The 20,668-nt window shown below is 40.0% G+C and overlaps 1 protein-coding gene across 2 annotated transcripts in view; it reads left to right on the top strand.

Moving 5' to 3' along the window:
- The first annotated feature begins 3,390 nt into the window (after positions 1-3,390).
- The window catches only part of CLSPN (claspin), a 32,337-nt gene continuing 15,059 nt past the window's right edge, over positions 3,391-20,668 (top strand). Inside the window, exons 1-14 of one of the 2 annotated variants that reach the window (XM_028512491.2) lie at positions 3,391-3,566; positions 7,546-7,654; positions 8,197-8,645; positions 9,252-9,410; positions 10,071-10,148; positions 10,484-10,556; positions 11,340-11,448; positions 11,626-12,206; positions 15,724-15,915; positions 17,722-17,990; positions 18,916-19,078; positions 19,180-19,245; positions 19,751-19,950; positions 20,280-20,434. In XM_028512491.2, the coding sequence (XP_028368292.1) occupies positions 3,543-3,566; positions 7,546-7,654; positions 8,197-8,645; positions 9,252-9,410; positions 10,071-10,148; positions 10,484-10,556; positions 11,340-11,448; positions 11,626-12,206; positions 15,724-15,915; positions 17,722-17,990; positions 18,916-19,078; positions 19,180-19,245; positions 19,751-19,950; positions 20,280-20,434 (2,627 nt within the window). In that variant the 5' untranslated portion in view covers positions 3,391-3,542. Of the gene's footprint in view, positions 3,567-7,545; positions 7,655-8,196; positions 8,646-9,251; positions 9,411-10,070; positions 10,149-10,483; positions 10,557-11,339; positions 11,449-11,625; positions 12,207-15,723; positions 15,916-17,721; positions 17,991-18,915; positions 19,080-19,179; positions 19,246-19,750; positions 19,951-20,279; positions 20,435-20,668 lie in introns of both variants that reach the window. The other variant, XM_028512490.2, reaches the window with a different exon arrangement.

The following is a 20,668-nucleotide window of genomic DNA, read 5'->3' as shown; positions in this document are numbered from 1 at the left end:
TCTCGGGGCTCCATGGCTCCTTGTGCACACTTCTACTATTACACAGGCCTCCTTGCTTGCCTGTCTCCGGCCAGCCACAGACACCTCTCTGAGAATACGACTGTATTTTATTTATCTTTATATCCTCCATATCTAGCATAGGCTTAAGGTCTGTTAAATGAGTGGGTGAATATTTTATAGGTACTCTAAGTTGCCAAGAGTTGCAGTAAAGAAGATTCTGCATATAAGAAGCTGATGGTTTGTGTGCTGTCATGCCTTGGCAAAAGGCCCTCGTGTCCTTTTTTTTGTTTTGTTTTTTAGGCCATGGTATTTTAATCATTTATTACATAATTATTTATTAAGTACCCAGTATGTGTCAGGTCCTGTGCCATTTTTAAAGGTCAGTGAGTACTACATTAAGCAAGAAAAACAGCCCTGGCCTTCGAGTAGGGCACTCTCCAAAAGAAGCTTTATAATGTTATGGAATCATAGTATGAATTTTTTTTAAAGCTCATTCTGGGAAGTGCAATTATTTCACTGTACAGAAAGTTTAAACAGCTCTTTGAATAATTTTTAGATTAAAAAAAAAGTTTTTAGCATAGGTGAACTGACATGACAAAGATCTGCCACAAGGTGGCAGTATTTCCCTAGGACTAAAGATTACGTGACCTAGGACTTCAGAAAAGTACTTCTCACACCTTGCTCCACAGGAATACTAGTACTAAAAATGTAACATGGTAGCTTTTCTAAATTTTCAGAAAAGGCCAAAAGGTATGATTTGATCAATGTTTCCCCTCCAAACTTTCATAAGCCTTTGGAATCTGTTTTTGTTTGCCTTCAAGCAAACATAAATAGAATTTTGGAACGGGCTGAACATGTTAAATTACATGCCTTATTACTTCATAGACATGTAACATCAGAATTGCTTTTTTATATTGATTTTGGATGATATAATTAAAGATCCTACTAGTGAAAATGTTTCTAATTTATATGACTAGAGTGAATGCGTCAGTACTGCAAAGTATTTCCTATACAGTACCTTACTTTCAGGTGCTCTGCCAATTAAACGCATTTGAGAATCATGATCTAATCCAATGTTTTCTAATTTCAAATGGAGAGATCGAGGCTCTGAGAAGCTAAATGACTTCCCTAAGGTCACAAAGCCATGTATGGGACAGGTTCAGGCTTATCCCTGCAGAGTGAACATTCCAGATCTTGCCCTTGCTGCCATCTATCAACTTCATAAACAAAAATTTTTGGATGATCTTAACCTTGAGAGTCAAGAGACAGAGAGGAGTCAAGGTGAGTCCCAGGTTTCTGACTTGGTGAGTGATGGATTATGGTGTCATTCACCAAAATTGAGCATACAGACTGCTAATTCCAAATACAGACTCCCTTTAGCTTGGCACAAGTTAATATATAGACAGAATAAAAAGTTTCCCCTCCTAGCTCACCACTTCCACTCATTGTCCAAATGAGAACTCTCTCCCTTAGTTTCTCTGACAACTGAAGAAGTACTCTGTAAAGAGATGAAAATGCTAATCTGAAAATGCTAATACCAGGAGTATGACCTCATTTATTCACTTCTGGAGAGGGTTCAAGAAGATAATATAGTTATCAAGAATCTGAATTAATTAGTTCAACCAATATTCATTGACTTCTCTACCATGAGCCAAGAGTGTTCTAAAGTGTGGTTCTCAAGGTATAGTCTCCATAGCAGCAGCATTAGCATCACCTGGCAACTTGTTAAACATGCAAACTCTTAGGCCTCACATGAGACATACTGAGTCAGAAACTCTGGGAGTGGGGTCCGACAATCTGTTTTTACTAGCCCTTCCATCATTTGATGCATGCTCAAATTCAAGAACAATTATTCTAGAGAGTTAAGAATATGGTGTTAAAGAACATGCTTGTCTTCCCGGAGCAACAGCATACAAATAGAAAATTTTAGGTAGAAGTGTTATCGAGGAAACCAAAACAGGGCACAGAGGGAGAACATAAAGGGTGCTCAGGCAAGGTCTTTCAGAGGAGAGTGAGCTCTGGAGTCAGACTGAATATTGGCTCCACCAATTACTAACCTTTCAAAGGTTTCATTTCCCCATTTACTAAAATTGAGATAGTAATATTACTTTACAAAGCTACTCTGAAAATGAAATAAGATAACGTTCCCAAAATTCTTGCAAATGTTTCTGTCACAGGGCAACTCCCCAGTGAGTGGTAGCCCTTCCAATATGAGGGAGGAGTGCTATTTATACATTTGGGAATCACCAATGTAGAAATTAATAGTATAGTGGTGGGTAGACAGATGTGAAAGAGAAAGGATGGTAGGCTTTTGGTGGCGGGGGCAGAAGTGGGTTGAGAAGTGGTGAGGAGGTGAAGAAATGTAGACGAAGAGAGAGGACTTTTATCTGAACCCAGCTAAAGAGGGAAACTTGGGAGAGGAAGCCAGTGGATAAATATAGGGTGACTAACTATCCTGGTTTGCCTGGGACTGAGAGATTCCTGGGAGGTGAGTCTTTCAATGCTGAAACCCAGAGAGTGCTGGGGAAATTGGAATGAGCTGGTCACCCTAACAGTGGATAGGATCCTGGGGAGTGCAGCGGGGGTGGCCATGCTGTGAACTTTCTTTCTTGGTGCCTTCTGATCTCCTCCTTGTAGAGGTACCTTCCAGTAGCTTGACTGGACTGGACGCCAGAGGGCGAGGGAACTCTGGAATGCAGCGGGGAAGAAGCCTCCTTGCCTAGATAGAGCAGGATTCGGAAAGACGGAGAATGGACCTGGAGGGGCAAAAAGATAGCAACCAGCGCAGTAACAAGGAGGTAGAATAGTCTGGGATTAGTCTGACTCTGTACCTTTTATTCTTTTTCCTGCCTCATCCAAAGAGCCTAGGAGAGGAATGCGTGGGTGTTTTCTGCATCCTCGAATTAACCTTTATCCGAGCAGCTCACAAAACTTTCCTTGTTTTGATGTTCACTGGTATGAGTTCCATGTACAAGAAGGAGCGGGTAGGATGTAGGTGCTCCAGGGATGGAGGTCCTGGAGGAAATCCTCTCGGGCACTGGACATTAGTACCGGATAGGAATGCCTTCTGATACTCAGGGATCTTCTCACAGCATATTTCCTGCCTGGAGCAGGAATTTACTCCTCAATTTGCTTCTTGATGACAGCTATCGTGCCACGGAAGGGTCAAGGGTCAAAGGCCACCATTTAAATCGAACAGTCCTTCAAGGCCAGAGGACCCGACGTCCGGCGGCCAGAACACCTCCAGCCTTAGGCAGGTTCAGTTGACAAGAGGAGCCGCGACCCGCCAACCCAACCCACATTACACTTGTGTAGGGCTGGACGAAGGCGCTTCGTGATTGGTAGGGCGGCGTAGGGGCGTGGCCTCAGTAGAAAGCCACCTCTGGATTGGTACAAATCGTCAGGGGCTGTACCTCCACTCTGAGTAGGCGCGAAAGCTCCAAAGTCGCTGCGGGGCTGGAGACGGCGGGAGCAGCTGCGCAGCGGCTGAGGCAACTCGAGATCTGTATAGTCCCGAGCCGAGCGCTGGAGAGGCCGGAGCCATGACCAGCGAAGTGGCTTCTGAAGTGAGTTCGCGTTCAAGGCTCCATCCGCGTTTGCGGGGGTCGGGCTCCGGCAGGGTGGGGTGGGGTGGGGCAGGGATCGAGCCCTGCGGAAAGGGTTTTAAGAGTCTGGGAGGACTACAGTTCCCGGCGTGCACCGGGCGTCTCGACCACGCAGCACCGAGATATTGACGCCCCCTACTCCGGCCCAGCGATCTCGCGGTCCGGTCCCGGCGCTGGGCTTCCCGCGCGTCGGTGTCCCAAGAAGTCCTGTTCCTTGCCTTTGCGGCGCGCGCAGCCCGCCGCCCAACTCATCCTCACCCTGTCCCGCCCGCTCTCACCTTTGGCGCGTTTCCTGCTGTAGGAGTCTTTCCTCTTACAGCGTCCCCAAACGGAGGAAGGCCCAAGCCTACCCTGGCTGCTGGGAGGCAGGGCAGGGCTAGATTCTCTGTAAATGGACGGCGGGGTCTAAGGGAATTTGTAATTGGGTCTGGAAGGGGCCTTTGAGGTCTTCGCGTGGGGCCCCAGGAAGGGGCTGTACCCGTCTCGGGGCCTCCCGGATGGTGGCTTGCTAGGCTAGCTGGAGGAATTGGGCATAGAAGGTACTTCTGTTGGGAACAACCCTGTGTTCTTTTCTGGGGTGAGACTAGGGTGAGATACTTACTGTCTTTGGGAGCAAAATTTAGAGAGACGCCAAAAAACTCAGTAGCTAAGATGATATTTTAAAGCAACATTTAAAAACGTAAAAATTAGTGCAAGAAATATCCCGTGACTTGATATTGAATAAAATACCAAACTTCTAATTCTGGCCCTGATTTCAATAAAACTTTACTTACAAAAGCAAGTGACTGACCTCATGAGCCTCAGTTTGCTAACTTGAGTTTGTTAAAAATATTACATTAAAAAATTATCTTGATTACTAAATTTTTTAAAGACTTTGTCTTCTCACCCTGTTCTTGGTCCTGTCTTTTAACTGTTGCTGGTACTGCTGCAAACTGCTTAGAATAAAGCTATCAACAGCATTTATATTGAGCTCTGTAGTTACCTACATTCAGTTTAAGGATTCACAAACAGAACTAATAGCCTTACTGCTTTGGATTGTTGGGAGAACCATCAGCACATACATGATTATCCTTGGTGATTATTCAGTATGTGTCATCTTGGTTATTATTTTAATAATTATACCAAGTATTGAAATCAACTTAATAGTTGGAGAAGTCAGTGCTAGGCCTCATGCCCTATTACATGACAGATGTTAATATTTTCCCTTTATTAAGTTGATTCAGAGCCCTAAGAACACCTAGGAGGTTGGAGACCTGTCAGCTAGGGCAACTTGGTCACTAACTGGTCACTTAGATTGTTTTACTTGTGACTTTTTTTGTTTGGAAATTTTCAAATATACAAATGTAGAAGGGTTGGTATAATGAACCTATATTCTAACTTCAACAATTATCAAATCATGCCAATCTTATTTAATTTATACCCCCATCCACTTCCCCCTCACTGGATTATCTGGAAGCAAAGTCTAGATATTATTTCATCCACAAATATTTTATTATGCATCTCTAAAAGGTAATGGCTTTCCAAAAAAGATAACCACAATTTTATTACAACATCCAAAAATTCAGAATTATTGCTTGATATTAAATATTTAGTCAGTGTAAAGTGTTCAGGTTTCTTTGACTCATATATATACTTTCAGTTTGTTTGCATTAGGATCCAAAGAAAATCTACATATTTCGATTGTTGATATGTGTGTGTGTATCTTAACTCTTTTTTTCTTTTTAGATTTTATTTTTAGAGAGAGGGAAAGGGAGGAAGAAAGAGAGGGAGAGATACATCAATTGGTTGCCTCTCACTTGCCCCCAGCTGGGGACCTGGCCTGCAACCCAGGCATGTGCCCTGACTGAGAATCGAACCTATGACTTTTTCAGGCTGCCTCTCAGTCCACTGAGCCACACCAGCCAGGACATACATCTTAACACTTTTTTTTTAAATTTTAGATTTTATTTATTTCCAGACAGGAGAAGGGAAGGAGAAAGGGAGAGAAACATCAGTGTGTGGTTGCCTCTCATCCCCTGCCCCCCCCGCCCCACTGGGGACCTGGCCTGCAACCCGGGCATGTTCCATGACTGGGAACTGAACCAGTAACCCTTTGGTTCACAGACCAGTGCGCTCAATCCACTGAGCCACACCAGCCAGGGCTAAGTCCTCTTTATAGGTCCCCTTTCCTCTCTTGTTTTCTTCAAATTATTGTTAAAGAAACCACATAGGGTGGGGCAGGTAGAAGAGGGTAAAGGGGGAATAAATAATGACAGAAGGAGACTTGACTTTGGGTGGTAAACACAAAATATTGTGCAACATACAGAGGGCATTTTATAGAATCATACACTTGAAACCTGTATCATTTTATTAACTAGTGTTACCCCAATACAGTTTAAAAAAAGAAGCTATATAGGTTGTTTGTTTACAGCATGTCCTATACCTGGATTGCATCTCTATGATATTATTTAACATATCTTTTATATATACTGAGAAACAGTTCACACAGAGAAGGCATAATAAATGCTTGATTTTTTTCACTTATTTATCATTACAGAAGTCCCTCCTTATCTGCAGGGGATATGTTCCAAGACCCCCAGTGGGTGCTTGAAACTACACATATTACCTAACCCTATATATACTCTATTTTTTCCTATATACCTTTGATAAAGTTTAATTTATAAATTAGGCCAGTAAGAGATTAACAGCAATAACTAATAATAAAATAGAGCAATTATAACAACATACTGTATTAAAAGTTATGTGAATGTGGTCTCTCTCAAAATATCTTACTTAACCAACCCTGGTTATATTGCAGGAAATGGCTGGTTGTCACTTGTTTCAAGGGATCCCTTGCTGAAATCTCCATAGAGGCTCAATGCTCTCTGCCACAACATGGTGCTGTCAGAACACATTTCCTGTTCATGTCTTCCATCTGCAAACTTAATGCCTTTTCCATCTTAAAGCACTTATCATGCCATGGCCATAACTTTTGCAATTTGAAGTGCAACAGCAAAACTAAGATGAATATCTTCCTTCTTTACAATTTCACAGATACAAGATTCATTCTTAGGAGATTCGTTCTTACTGTAGATCTTAGCATCCTCAGCATAAGATTTCTTTTCTTTCTCCTAATTAAGCCAGGAACTTGCACCTTTTCACTTAAAGGAAGAACTTCATCGCTTCTCTTTGGTATATCTGAATTGCCATCATCACTGCTCCTCTGCCATCTACTGAGTAACATAAGGGTTACTTGAACCCAAGCACCACGATGCCATGACAGTCGATCTGGTAACTGAGGCAGCTACTGACTAACAGGTGGATAATATATTCATCATGGATACACTGAACAAAGGGATGATTCATGTCCTGAGTGGAACAAAGTAGGATGGTGTGAGATTTCATCATGCTACTCAGAATGGCTTGCAATTTAAAAGTTATGAATTGTTTATTTCTGACATTTTCCACTTAATATTTTCTGGCTATGATTGACTATGGGTAACTAAAATTATGGAAAGTAAAACTGTGGATAAGGGGGAAAAACTGTACTGACAATAAAGAGTTGGTTCTATAGAACCCTTCAAAGGTGAACAATGATCTTTTTTGTCCAGTAATTCTTTTTTTTTTAAGGTTTCATTTTATTTTTAGAGAAAAGAAGTGGGGGAGAAAGAAAGGGAGAGAAACATCAGTGTGTGGTTGCCTCTTGAGTGCTCCCTACTGGGGACCTGGCCTGCAACCCAGGCATGTGCCCTGACTCGGAAAAGGGTGTCACTCAATCCACTGAGCCACACCAGCCAAGGCATTTGTCTAAAAACTCTTAATGTCATCCTTTCATTGAACCATTGAATTTATTTATTTTTCCTTATTTCAGCCTGATGATCCCATAATGATTTGTGTATAATTATGTACTTAGGGTTTCTGTCACCTCCTGGTTAATGCAAAGTATATTCTTATTTTCTAGGTGAACCTAGAAACCAGTGATCCAAAACTTATTTCACAAGAAGAAGTAGATAGTCCTTCAGACAGTGGACAGGGCAGTTGTGAAGCAATTGAGCCCTTAAGTGAAAGAGGTTTGTAATCGCGCTTTTATTTTTAGTAGAATGTGGGGGCTTGGGTTACAAGTAGATTGAATTAATCTCATTATTCTCTCAATTTACTGAATTATTAATGCCTGATTTTATTGTTTGTTTTATTACAACAGCAAAATAATAATGCTTGTACCCTTTTGAAAGTAATTGTTTCTGTAGTATTGTTGAATGTGTAAAATGTCTAGAAGCTACCACATTGCCTGGTTGAATGCTTTCATTCTATAAAGGGTGTTTATAGACACCCTTTAAGGTGTTTCATTCTATAAAAGGGTGTTTAACACCTGCAAGAAGGATTAGAACAACTTTTCCCACTATAAGGATACATAATTCCATTTCTTAGTGAGACATTTTTCCAGGGGAAATGTTTTTCAAATGTATTTTTAGATTTATTTTGCTACAATCAGTTCTTAGTGGTAGTTACATAATTTTCCGGGTGATATATCACTTAGATAATTGGATATGTTTACTGGGACATGAGAAAAGCCAAGTAAAAGTAGATCTCTAAAAAAAATTGTTTCCTTCAGATTCAGATGAAGAGATATTTGTGAGTAAGAAATTGAAAAGCAGGAAGGTGCTACAGGACAGTGACTCTGAAAGAGAGGACACAAATGGTTCTCCAGAGAAAACTACCTATGACAGTGCCGACGATGAAAATAAAGAGAACTTATATGCTGGAAAAAATGGGAAAGTCGGAAGGATTTACAAAACCTTGGCAGACAGTGGTGAAAGTGACATCGAGGAGTCTTCGTACCAGGAAAATCTTGAAACCCAGGTGACATCTTCCTTAGAGCTGAGCCTCCAGTCTGAAAATTCTGTGGGCTTCACAGCTGACAGAAAGATTTACAGAAAACCCATGCACGATAAAGAAGGAAGTGGAGGAAAAGCAAAAGTAAAATCAAAGAGAAGACATGAGAAAGAGGAGAAAAAGATGCAAAAAATTAGGCAGCTGAAAAAGAAGGAAACAAAAAATGAGGTACATTTTAAAGAACAATTTGCTATTTCTAAGGCAGATTAACATTTTGGAAAATGTTGGTTTTAGTTCTCGAAGTTTTTCTACACTCAGAATATAGCTTTGAGTTGATTGTTTTTACATTACGAGTAATGAGGTATGTGATTTAAAACTTGGTCTCATTCTGCATTTCAGACACATGGAGGACACGTCCAAAAAAATGGGTGTCTGATTTTCTTTGTGAGCACATGGGGTAATTCTCTGCTGCTTTTGATCTGATGAAATCTACATTTTAAAGAAGGATTTTGCATATATTCATTAGTCAGAAGTTTTATTTGCTAACTGGAAAAACTATCCTCAAGTTTTATAAACTAGTTGCTTAATACATATTTAATTTATTTTTCAAAGATATCATTTTTTAAGTTAGTTTTGGACAGTTGCATAAAATCACAGCGTAGACTTCGAGGATGACTGTGGGTTAGGAACCAGTGAGTGTGTTCTAGAATGTCATATATTTGTCTGTTGATGGAACAGGGACTTTTTGTGGCCTGATCCGAATTGCTTTATGATGTTGTGCAATACTGGATTTTGAAATAATTGGAATTTGCTCTTTCTTTATGGATTATCCAGGAAGAAGTGAAACAGCCATTTAATGATAGTGGCTGTCTTCTTGTGGATGAAGACCTTTTTGAAACTGGGTTGGAGGAGGAAAATAACTCTCCATTGGAAGATGAAGAGTCAATAGAATCCATAAGGGCTGCTATGAAAAACAAAGTAAAAAAGCACAAGGCAAGTAAAATATTATTGTAGTAAGTGCTAACCTGTTTCTTCAAACCTTTGCTTTATTATCTGATTTACTGTTGGATCCTTTTTTTTTTTTCCAGTTGAAGGAAAACACATGTCAATTGATTTAAGTTTTTCAGATGTTAACTTTGGAATCATACAGTACAAGTGATAGACATGCTAGCTTGTTTGGAAACTAGTACCTTGATTGCCCTCATGGAAATGTTGGGGGGAAAAATAAGATACTTTATGTTGTATAAGATAAATAATGGGGCAGAGATGTAAATTTTATAATCATGTGGCCTCTAACAAATGAACCAGTAGGGTTTCAGGAAGGATATCAAAGAGACGTATCAAAGCATCTTTGTCCTGAGTGTTTGGAAGCATAATTGTTCTTCTTAAGACTGTCTTTAGCTGCCCGGGAGTTGCTGTCTCTCCTTAGGGAATGATGTAATACAGAGGTATAAGAAATGAGGGCCCAAACTCCATTTTAGACATCTGTTTTCTAGGCATTATAGCTTGCTGTGTTTAAAGTTTTCTGTTTGGTCATTATCGATAGTTATTAATGTAGTATGAGGTAATGATTTAATGTTGGAGCACAAAAGCAGTCTCTGAGTAAGCAGCATCCTCTTATTTCAGTTTCCTTTAACTTGCCATCTCTTTTAGAAAAAGCAACTATCTTTGGAGAGTGGGGTTTCTACATTTGAAGAAGAAAGTGAGTTATCAAAAGGCACCGGGAGGAAGGTAAGGTAGAGCCCTCTACTGTATAGTGGCCGTGCTGGTCTCTGTCCTTAGGAGATTTTGAATTTCACAGGGATAAATATTTTACCATATTTATCATATTTTCCTGGTACCCAAGATAATGCTTTGTACATAGCGGTGACATAAATGTGGATTGGGTTTAATTAATTCTATGTAATTTACAAATATGAGTAAATGAGCTTCTTGGGTTTTATATTGTGTTGAGCTTATTTGTGCTTACTGTTACCTCTCCATCCTCTTTTCTTGGAGACAGCAAACTCTCTTTCTGAATATCTATCTATAGTGTTAATGTAGTCTCACTTTTTGTTTTCTTTAAGGAAAGGAAGGCAGCCAAGTTAAGTAAGGAAGCATTAAAAAAACTGCATAGTGAGACTCAGCGCCTTATTCGAGGTAATGCAAATCAGTACAGTAAACTTTGAGGCAAATCACAATATTTCTTTGTAAACTCAATTTAGATGTTGGGGGTTTTTGTTTAACACTCCTAATATGAGTTGGGCTATAATTTTAAGTTTAGAATTGATCTTGGTGGATGGGTATTGTTCTGAAGCCCCTGGGACATTACTACAAAATGAGAAAATTTTCAGAATTGTAGAGGTGGTAAGGAAGGAGGGTTTGCTTTTTTTTTTTTTTTTTTTTCAAAAAAAATTTTTTTAAAGATTTATTTATTTTTAGAGAGGGAAGGGAAGGAGGAAGAGAGAGAGAGAGAAACATCAATGCACGGTTGCTGGGGGTCATGGCCTGCAACCCAGGCATGTACCTTGACTGGGAATTGAACCTGCGACACTTTGGTTCGCAGCCCGTGCTCAATCCACTGAGCTATGCCAGCCAGGGCTCAAATGTTTTTAATGAACCAGCTGTATCAGGATCCCTTTGGGAACTTTACAAATATGTAAATCTTTAGGCTCCACAGAAAATCTGATTCAATAGGCTTGAAATGCAGTCCAAGAATATGTATTTTTAAAAAGCTTCCTAGACCAGTTTGATTTCACAGCTAAGTTAAAAAACCACTGGTCTTCAGGGAGTTCTTTTGTACTTAGATCCTGTCTTTATTAAAGCCTGGATTGTTTTCTATTTCTGGTGATGATTTTGGCTGTACTGTTTAGTTAACTGAATATGAAGTGACATTTCAGATTACGCAGTATATAGATTTGTTTGTTTTGTTCCATTTTATAGAGTCTGCACTTAATCTTCCATATCATGTGCCTGAGAATAAAACCATTCATGATTTCTTCAAACGTAAACCCCGGCCCACTTGCCAGGGAAATGCCATGGCGCTACTGAAGTAAGAACCCTCTTTCCTGTGATTATAATTTCCGTAAAAATTCCATTTTGTAGCAAATAAGAAGTTCTGATTTCTTACACTGTTAAAACTGATTTAACTGATTCACTCTGTGCAAATGGATGAGAATGTTTCACGTTTAGGATAATTTTCAACTCCAGCTCCTTTCCCCTTCTCTAGGTCATCTAAGTATCAGTTAAGCCATCACAAAGAAATTGCAGACACTGCAAACACAACTGAGATGAATAGTGACCATCATAGCAAAGACTCGAAGCCGACAACAGGTGCAGGATATGAAATGGAAACTAATGCATTCCCTTCAGTTTCAAAGGAACCCCAGATGACGACTGGATCAGATGAGTCTTGCAGTAAAGATCTGATGGGAAGTGAAGAGCTAGAAACTCAGGAGAAACAGAAGCAGAATGATGCTAGACCTTCACCTGGGGATAGCTCAGTGGCACAGCAGGAATCCAGCCTCCTTGGGAACAAGGACAATGACGGGTATCAAACTGGAGGGCTTGTGGCACCTGAATGTGATGCCCTGGAGGGAGTAGAAGGTGAACAAACACCAGAAGAAGCAGATGAGAAGGTGGAAGAGCTAAGGCAGCAAACTAAATCAGCAGCAGCTGTGCCACCTGAAAAAATGAGGAAGTTCACTCTGGATAGACTTAAGCAATTGGGAGTAGATGTTTTCGTTAAACCTCGGCTGGGTGCTGATGAAGATTCCTTTGTGATACTTGAAGAACCTGAAACCAATAGAGGTAATCTGTGGAATTGTGGGGGGCCTCGCCAGAGTAATTTATTCTGGAAGCTTTCAATTATATGCCACTTTGGATGGCAGGGAACACAAGAGGAACCAATAACCACATACGATCTTATTCTGTGGATGAACAGGCACATCTTGTTTTATTGTGTGTGGCCTTATTGCACTTCACAGATGTTGGATTTTTTTTTTAAGAGTTTATTTATTTATTTTTAGAGAGGGAAGGGAGGGAGAGAGAGAGAGAGAGAAACATCAATGTGCGGTTGCTGGGGGTCATGGCCTGCAACCCAGGCAGGTACCCTGACTGGGAATCGAACCTGTGACACTTTTGGTTCGCAGCCCGCGCTCAATCCACTGAGCTACGCCAGCCAGGGCCAGATGTTGGATTTTTTACAAATCAAAGGTGGGATCTTTCACCAGCAAAAAGATTATGACTCATTTTGTTGCAATACTTGCTATATTGTAATGGTCTGGATCCAAACCTGCACTGTCTCTGAGGTATGCTTGTACCAGATATAGGTAGGATCCTATTTAGACGAATTTGGTAGTGTGCCAGAATATTCTAAACCTTGTTTAAGGTAGAAGCCTATTGATAGGTTAATATGCAAAAGAGGTACATTGCTTTTGTATTATGGTATGACATTCATAAAAGCATGACTATTCAGTTTTTCAGTTAAAGAGAAATATTTTGGTTCAGGAAATGCCTGCAAAATTAATTTTTTTACTCATTCAACAAATATTAGACATGCAAGATGCTATAGGGCATTCAAGGGAAATCTGACACTCTACACTTAAGGTACTTACACTGTAATTGGGCAAATATGTATGCGAGAGAGAAAGTGACATACTTCTTCTCATACATTTTATAATGAACCCGTGTCACTGATAATTGGAAAAAAATAAGTAATGTGAACAAAAGGGAAAAGTATTCTTTACTGAAAAGAAACATTTAGAGTCCTGGCTGCTGTGGTTCAGTGGATTGAGTGTTAGCCTGCGAACCAAAGGGTTGCTGGTTCAGTTCCCAGTCAGGGCACATGCTTGGGTTACTGGCCAGGTCTCTAGTAGGGGGCACCCAGGATGCAACCACACATTGATGTTTTTCTCCTTCTCTTTCTCCCTCCCTTCCCCTTTCTCTAAAGATAAATAAAATCTTTTTTTTTTAAAAGAGACATTTAGAATAAAGGGCTACTGGTGTTCAAAGGAAGGATATGTTTCTTCTAATAGGTAGTTAAAGGAAGGCCTGAAGAATTAGGTGGATGTAATTGCTTGTTCATTGCCTTCCCCTTTATATTTTGAGTAGGGTCTTCTGGCCTGTTCCCTACTCTATCCCTAAGGCTTCCACAGTGGATGATACATTGTAGGCATTCTTATTTATTGAATGAATGAACGATTCTTCAAAACAGAACTCCAATATTACCACATTAGGTAAACTTCCTGACTCATAGGTAGAATTGGGTGTCACCTCTACATTAAAGCAGTGTGGCATGAAATTAAGAGCTTAAGCTTTTATAGCAAGACCAGAGTTTGAATCTAGATCATGCTACTTACTGTTTAACCTTGAGTATGCTGTTGACCTATCTAAGCCATCTTTAAAAAAAAAAGAAAAAGAAAAAAATACCACTATCTAGTTCACAAGGCTCCTGTAAGGATTTGATGAAATCATGCATACAATTAGATAGCATGAAGAAGCACTCATATAGTGGCTGCTGTTTTTACTAATTTTGTTACTGAAATTAATCCATCAAGACTTACTAAACAGTTTATGGTTGGCAAGTGCTGTCAGCCACAGTATTTGGTGTGTAAAATGTGCTCAGTGAGTCGTTGATTGAATGGGTGGGCTTTGTGGAAGTGGAGAGGATGGTTTTGGAAGGCACAGAAAGAATGGGAGGTTTTGGGAGGTTGTGTAAGTCACTTAGATCAGAGCAGGAGGTAGGATGGAAGACGTGTGGAACAGAACTAGCAGAGCTTCATTAGCAGAGAAATGTAGGGATAAGCTGTTGCCTAGGACATGGAAGGAAAGTTTTGTTATGTTGGACTAGAAGTTTTCTAAACATTTCCAGACTAAGAGATGGGGAAGAAACATTTTTGAGTACCTGATATACTAGACACTGTTAAATTTCGTTTTATGAGACTAGAAGTTAAACTAAACAGTCCTGGACGGAGAGGCAGGAAAGGAAAGAAACCTGTTTTTGAGTACCTAATATGTAGACTCTTTATTAATTGTCTTGTGTGCAAGTTGGGTGTGTGGTCCAGGAGCCAGTGGGATTTCCTGTAAGTGAGATTTCCTTTCTGTTTGTACCAAGTATAAGAGTTTCACCAAAAAACTTTTCCAGCTCTGGTGCTGAGTTACCGGTACATCACTGACTGGGTTGTTGTCATCTTTTTTCTATTTTTTTAATTGACCTTGCCCATATTTAGTAAGATTTCTAATCAATAGTGAAATGTTCAAAATAGGACTTTTTTTTTTAATTTTAATCATTGTTCAAGTACAGTTTTCTCCCCCCAAAATAGGACATTTTTTAAAGGGAGACTGAAACCAATGAAATATGAAGCCCTTGAATAATTGGGAATTGTGGTATTTTTTTCTATCATTTGATACTTATTTTTCTTAAGATTTTATTTATTTATTTTTAGAGAGAGAGGGAGGGAGAAAGAGAGGGAGAGAAACATTGGTACAAGAGATGTCAATTGGTTGCTTCTCACACACCCCCAACCCGGGCATGTGCCCTGACTAGGAATCGAACCTGCGAACTTTCTGTTTGCAGGCAGACATTCAATCCACTGAGCCACACCAACCAGGGCTGATACTTATTTTTTTTTTTTTTAATCCTCACCCAAGGATATGTTTATTGAATTTTTTTTCTTTTAGAGACAGGAAGGGAAAGGGAAACATTTATCATTTGCCTCTCATCCATGCCCCGAATGGGGATCAAACCCACAGCCTAGGTGTGTGCCCTGACTGGGAATCAAACCTGCAACCTTTGGTGTATGGGAAGATGCTCCAACCAATTGAGCCCCCCAGCCAGGGCCATTTGATACTTTTTTTTTTTTTTTTTAAGAGAGGGAAGGGAGGGAGAAAGAAAGAGAAACATCAATGTGCAGTTGCTGGGGGCCGTGGCCTACAACCCAGGCATGTACCCTGACTGGGAATTGAACCTGCGACACTTTGGTTCACAGCCTGCGCTCAATCCACTGAGCTACGCCAGCCAGGGCCATTTGATACTTTTTATAAAAGAATTGTACATATTTAGAAACTGTAGTTGTAAATGTCTACCCTAAAATGACTTTTAAAGCATACTAAGGAAGAACAGTTGTAGACGTCCATTAGTTTGCGTTAAGTTATATGAATTCACACAGGTGTTCATAGCAAAAGAGTGTTCGGTGATTCTTTGTGGGTTTTTTCCCCCTACCACTTTGTTGAGCTTAAAAAACTTAGCTTATAATTCCTAACTGAAATCTTAAAGGAAAGGGTTTGAGCATGGCAAACTGACATACTGGTTGATACTTGGGTTTAGAACTGGAAGCCTTGAAGCAGCGTTTCTGGAAGCATGCTAATCCAGCAGCCAAACCCAGGGCTGGTCAGAAGGTGAATGTGAACATCATCGTGAAAGATGTGGGCACTGATGGAAAGGAAGAGCTCAAGGCTGATGTGGTGCCTGTGACTTTGGCAGCTGAGAAGCTGGATGGAGTGAGCCACACAAAACCAGGTATTTACGTTAACATTATTATTATTATTATTATTATTTTGGCTTTGCACTTTGTACTCTGGCAGGTCTTTATGGCAACTGACAACCCTATGGTGAAAGTTATAGAATCTTTTTTCTTGGGGACTTTGGAGAGGGGACAACATTACCTCTAGCATGATTCACCTGTAGCATTGCCTAGAGGTGTGGGATGGGTGAGATGACTTCTGTCCTTAAAATAGCCTTTGTCTTATTTTTTAAAGCTAAATAGAGTAGAAAATGTATTCGAAGATAAACAGAAAGTTCTGCAGTCTTCTCTCGAAGATTACTTCTATAACCATATTGTGTATCTATCCTTTTAAACTCTTTTTACACGTATATAAGTATGTATATATGTGTATTTTTTTTAAAGCACAGTAATGTGATTATTCTATTCTGCTTTGTAATCAGCTTTTTTGTTTTTACAATGTATTAGGGACAGGTCTTTTGTTTCCATTCCCACTTTGAAAATATGGGTAATATGTCACATAGAAAAAAATGTAAAATCCTGAAGAAAGGGTATAAAATGAAAAATTAGTCTTCCCAAGAGCAATTGTTAACAATTTTTTGTTTGTCCTAAGAAAATTCATATGCACATACTATTGTGTGTTTGTGCGTCTATGTGAGAGAGAGATTAATACTTATTCTCTGCTAGGCATTGCTCTAGGTGCTTTACAGTAAATAGCATTAGTATTCTTATTTTATATACATGGAAATGATACACAAAGGATTTACACAACTTTCTCAAGTGCTAAAACAGCATAATCCAGACCACCTAACGCCAAAGCTCAGATACACATATATGTTGCTTTTGAGGGTTTTTAAACAGCTGCATAATATTTCATTGTATGAGTATAACATGATTTTTAAAAGATTTTATTTATTTATTTTTAGAGAGAGGGGGAGGGAAGGAGAAAGAGAGGGAAACAAATATCAGTGTGTGGTTGCCTTTTACACACCTCCAACTGGAGACCTGGCCCACAACCCAGGCATGTGCCATGACTGGGAATTGAATTGGCAGCCCTTTGGTTCACAGGCCAACAATCCACTGAGCCACACCAACCAGGGCTGTTTCTCTCTTTTTAAAACGGAAATAGCCCTGGCTGGCATAGCTCAGTGGATTGAGCACGGGCTGCAAACCAAAGTGTTGCAGGTTCAATTCCCAGTCAGGGTGCATGCCTGGGTTGCAGGCCATGACCCCCAGCAACTGCACATTGATGTTTTTTTCTCTCTCTCTATCTCACTCCCTTCCCTCTCTAAAAATAAATAAATAAAATCTTTACAAAAAAAGAAAATAGATAAATGTTACCAATTTTTCCTTCATGGCTTCTGAGCCAGGGATTTTTAACTGATTTTTTTTTAAGAGAAAGGGGAAGGGAGAAGATTTATTTTTCGCCTTATTTATATATTCATTAGTTGATTATTATATGTGCCTTGACCAAGGATCAAACCAGCAAGCTTGATGTATCAGCATAATGCTCTCACCAACTGAGATGCCTGTCCAGGGCCTCCCTGGAGACTTTTGAAGTCCCACTTCTCCCCTCTTTCTTTTGCCCTTTAATAATTTTAATCTCTGCATAGTATATTATCCCAGGGTATAGAACGTAATTCTGGAAGCTTTTAAATTTGAATTCATAAACCCCATTTGTTCAAGTAACAAAAGCATAAGTACTAAGATCTCTGCTTTTTCTTTTGGAATGTGACTAGAACACTTCTGGAGTTGCACACTTCCATTATTGTAGCCTGTAGTCAGCCATTCTGCCTAAAACATGTCTTCATATTTCTATTCAGGTGAAAAGCTTCAGGTGCTGAAAGCTAAACTGCAAGAAGCAATGAAACTCCGAAGGTTTGAGGAACGCCAAAAGCGCCAGGCATTGTTTAATTTAGATAATGAAGATGGATTTGAAGAAGAGGAAGAAGAGGAAGAAATGACTGATGAGTCTGAGGATGATGGAGAAGGGGAGGAAGAGGAAAAATTAGAGGAAGAAGAGAAAGAGGAAGAGGAGAAAGAAGAGGAAGAAGAAGAGAAAGAAGAAGAGGAGGAAGAAGGCAATCAAGAGGTTTCTGGCAATCATGCCATTTTGTTACTTGGTCCCGATGAATAAGGAACAGACAAGAATCAGATCTGAACAGGAGTATAATAAGTGTGTTCAGTTGTCTGAGAGATTTTAGGGGCAGAGATGAAGGTAGCTAGCTCACATGTACCTCCTTCTCAGTGCATTCAGTTCAGTCGGCACCAGTGAATACCTGCACTTCACAGAGCCGCCATGGCTTGTGTTAGTTTACGTAATGTAACAGTGTTATAATGTGAAATGGCTCCGAATGAACAGGGACTTTTATCCTTGTTGTTTATTTAGATTTCTCTGTTGAGAATAAAAATTGGTTTCAACCCTGGCCAGGTTGAGGCCTAGAATCACTTCTCAGGCAGGCCGAGACCTTCCTGAGTTAATTACACGTAGAGGAGGGTATTCGTAGAGGCCTCTTGCCTTTGTTCCATGGTATTGTTTTCCATGGGGAACATACATGATGATAGGATTTTTCGTATTAGAGGAAAGAAAAGCTTCCTTGTCAGGTGGTTTCACTGGAGTCACCTGAAAGAGTTGGTCAATATCTAACCTGGGGAAGGAAGGAAGGAACACTGGCCGCACTGGGCAGCACGTCCCGTCTGCGGTGGGTTTGAGGTCGGTAGTTGTCCTGTAGTCTCAGGCTACTCACTTAACCTCTCATTGCCACAGTAAAATGATAATTCCGGTTTTCTTTCATAGTCTTATGCCAATTTTGGGAGACTAAAAGGTAAAATGAGTATAAAAGAGCTCTAAAAGTGTCAGGGGAAATTATGCTATTGATTGCAGTGGGACTGAACTTCCTTCAGGTTTACCTTTTCAGATACAAACTGACTTAGCAGCCCTGTTGCAGGCTAACTATGTTTGCTTGAAATTGTTTTGACATGTGTTATTTTATTTGGGGGCGGCATGGTTGATACAGATTGCAGAATTCCTTCTTGGTAATGAAGAAATGGAAACTAAAGGTGAGAAAGAAATGGATAAAGAGAATAATGATGACAGTTGTGAAACTGGCAAGTCCATCCTCAAGCCTCTCTCATCAGATTCTACCGTTCTCCTATTTAAAGACAACTCTTCCAGGATGGGGTAAGTCATTCTCTCTAAGGAAAGATAAGATTCCCTTGGATTTGCCCCTCTGGTAGGAAGCAGAAAGAGATACTCAAACAATTTACCCTCTTATTTTGTCGTTACTTTCCCAGTGAAGAAAAATCAGAAACAGATGAAAACTCAGACAGAAGGCCTAGCAAACTGGGTAAGTAGTGACTCTTAGGTAGAACTTGACTTTTCTTTGATCTTCCAGCTTTGATACTTAAGGACTACAATTCCTTAAGATTCTATTTTTTGAACCCTAGTGGACTTTCCCAGTCCTACATGTGGCGATGAAAGCAGTTTATAAATTAGAATATTTTTCTTGGTCCAGTTTTTCAAAACTTATGTGCAGTTTCTTGATAGTTGACCATGGGCATCTAATAGGTCTGTAGTGAGTTTGTGTTGATTGTGTGAACCATGACACATTTCCATGTAGATCGAAGGGAAATGTGTAAGTGATTAGATAATGGAGAGAGTAGTGAGAAGCCTTGATTGTGTAATGCTATCTCAGTACTGTAATTTACCTTTAAGTTGATGTTCTGAAACATATAATTTGGGAGATTTGTCTATGAATGTTACCAACAGTTTCATTCTCAACTCTTTTTTTTTCTAAACAAATCCACTTTATTCCAGAATCACACACTTAAAAGTTATTCCTCCTTCTTTAGATGAAGATGATTCATGCTCATTGCTAACAAAGGAGAGCAGCCACAATAGCAGCTTCGAGTTGATTGGCTCCACAATTCCATCCTATCAGCCTTGCAACAGACAAGCAGGCCTTGGGACTGGTTTTATCCCTACAGCAGCGGGATTCAGATCTCCTTCTCCTGGGCTATTTCGAGCCAGTTTGGTTAGCTCAGCTTCTAAGGTAAGATGGTGATGATTTCTGATCTCCTCCCCCTTTTGCTTCCCACAGTGCTAAAAAAAGTGTGTCCAAGCCAACAAACTCCCACCACATTATGTATGTTCAGTTTAAAAATGCATCCCCTTTGTGTATTAAAAACAAGCTTCATCCGGTATTCTTACTTTCTTGGAGATATTTTTCTTTATGCTTCTCTTGGCTATGCATTGTCCTCCTCAACTGCAGTTGCCTGAGAGTAGATTAAATTCTGCGAATAGCAACTTCTGTTGTTGTCATGACAGTGAATGACATTTGTAAACTGTTAATGTTTTTGTTTGGTTTTACTTTGGTGCCAGAGTTCAGGAAAGCTGTCTGAGCCTTCACTTCCCATAGAGGATTCCCAGGATCTGTATAACGCCTCCCCAGAGCCCAAGACACTTTTCCTAGGAGCAGGAGACTTCCAGTTCTGTTTAGAAGATGACACTCAGAGCCAACTGTTGGATGCAGATGGGTAGGTGGTTTTATGTTTGTGGGTGGGGTGGTGCTGGGTACTGCTTAATTTTGTTTAAAAATAAAGTGAGCTTCTGTCACTCCATCTGTGCTTTCTCTTCTGAGTAAGAAAAGGTGTACAGACCATTAGTATTACATTCTACAAGTTTGAGCCGAGTCTCTTCGGAAAATCAAAGGTAAATAGCCCTTGCTGACACCTTTCCATCTCTACATCATTTGAAATGCATACTAGGGG

This window comes from Phyllostomus discolor, chromosome 5 (genome assembly GCF_004126475.2).
Source record: "Phyllostomus discolor isolate MPI-MPIP mPhyDis1 chromosome 5, mPhyDis1.pri.v3, whole genome shotgun sequence".
NCBI classification, from domain to species: Eukaryota; Metazoa; Chordata; class Mammalia; order Chiroptera; family Phyllostomidae; genus Phyllostomus; species Phyllostomus discolor.
The sequence above is the reverse complement of the archived record's forward strand: the minus strand, read 5'-3'. Positions and strand labels throughout refer to the sequence as shown.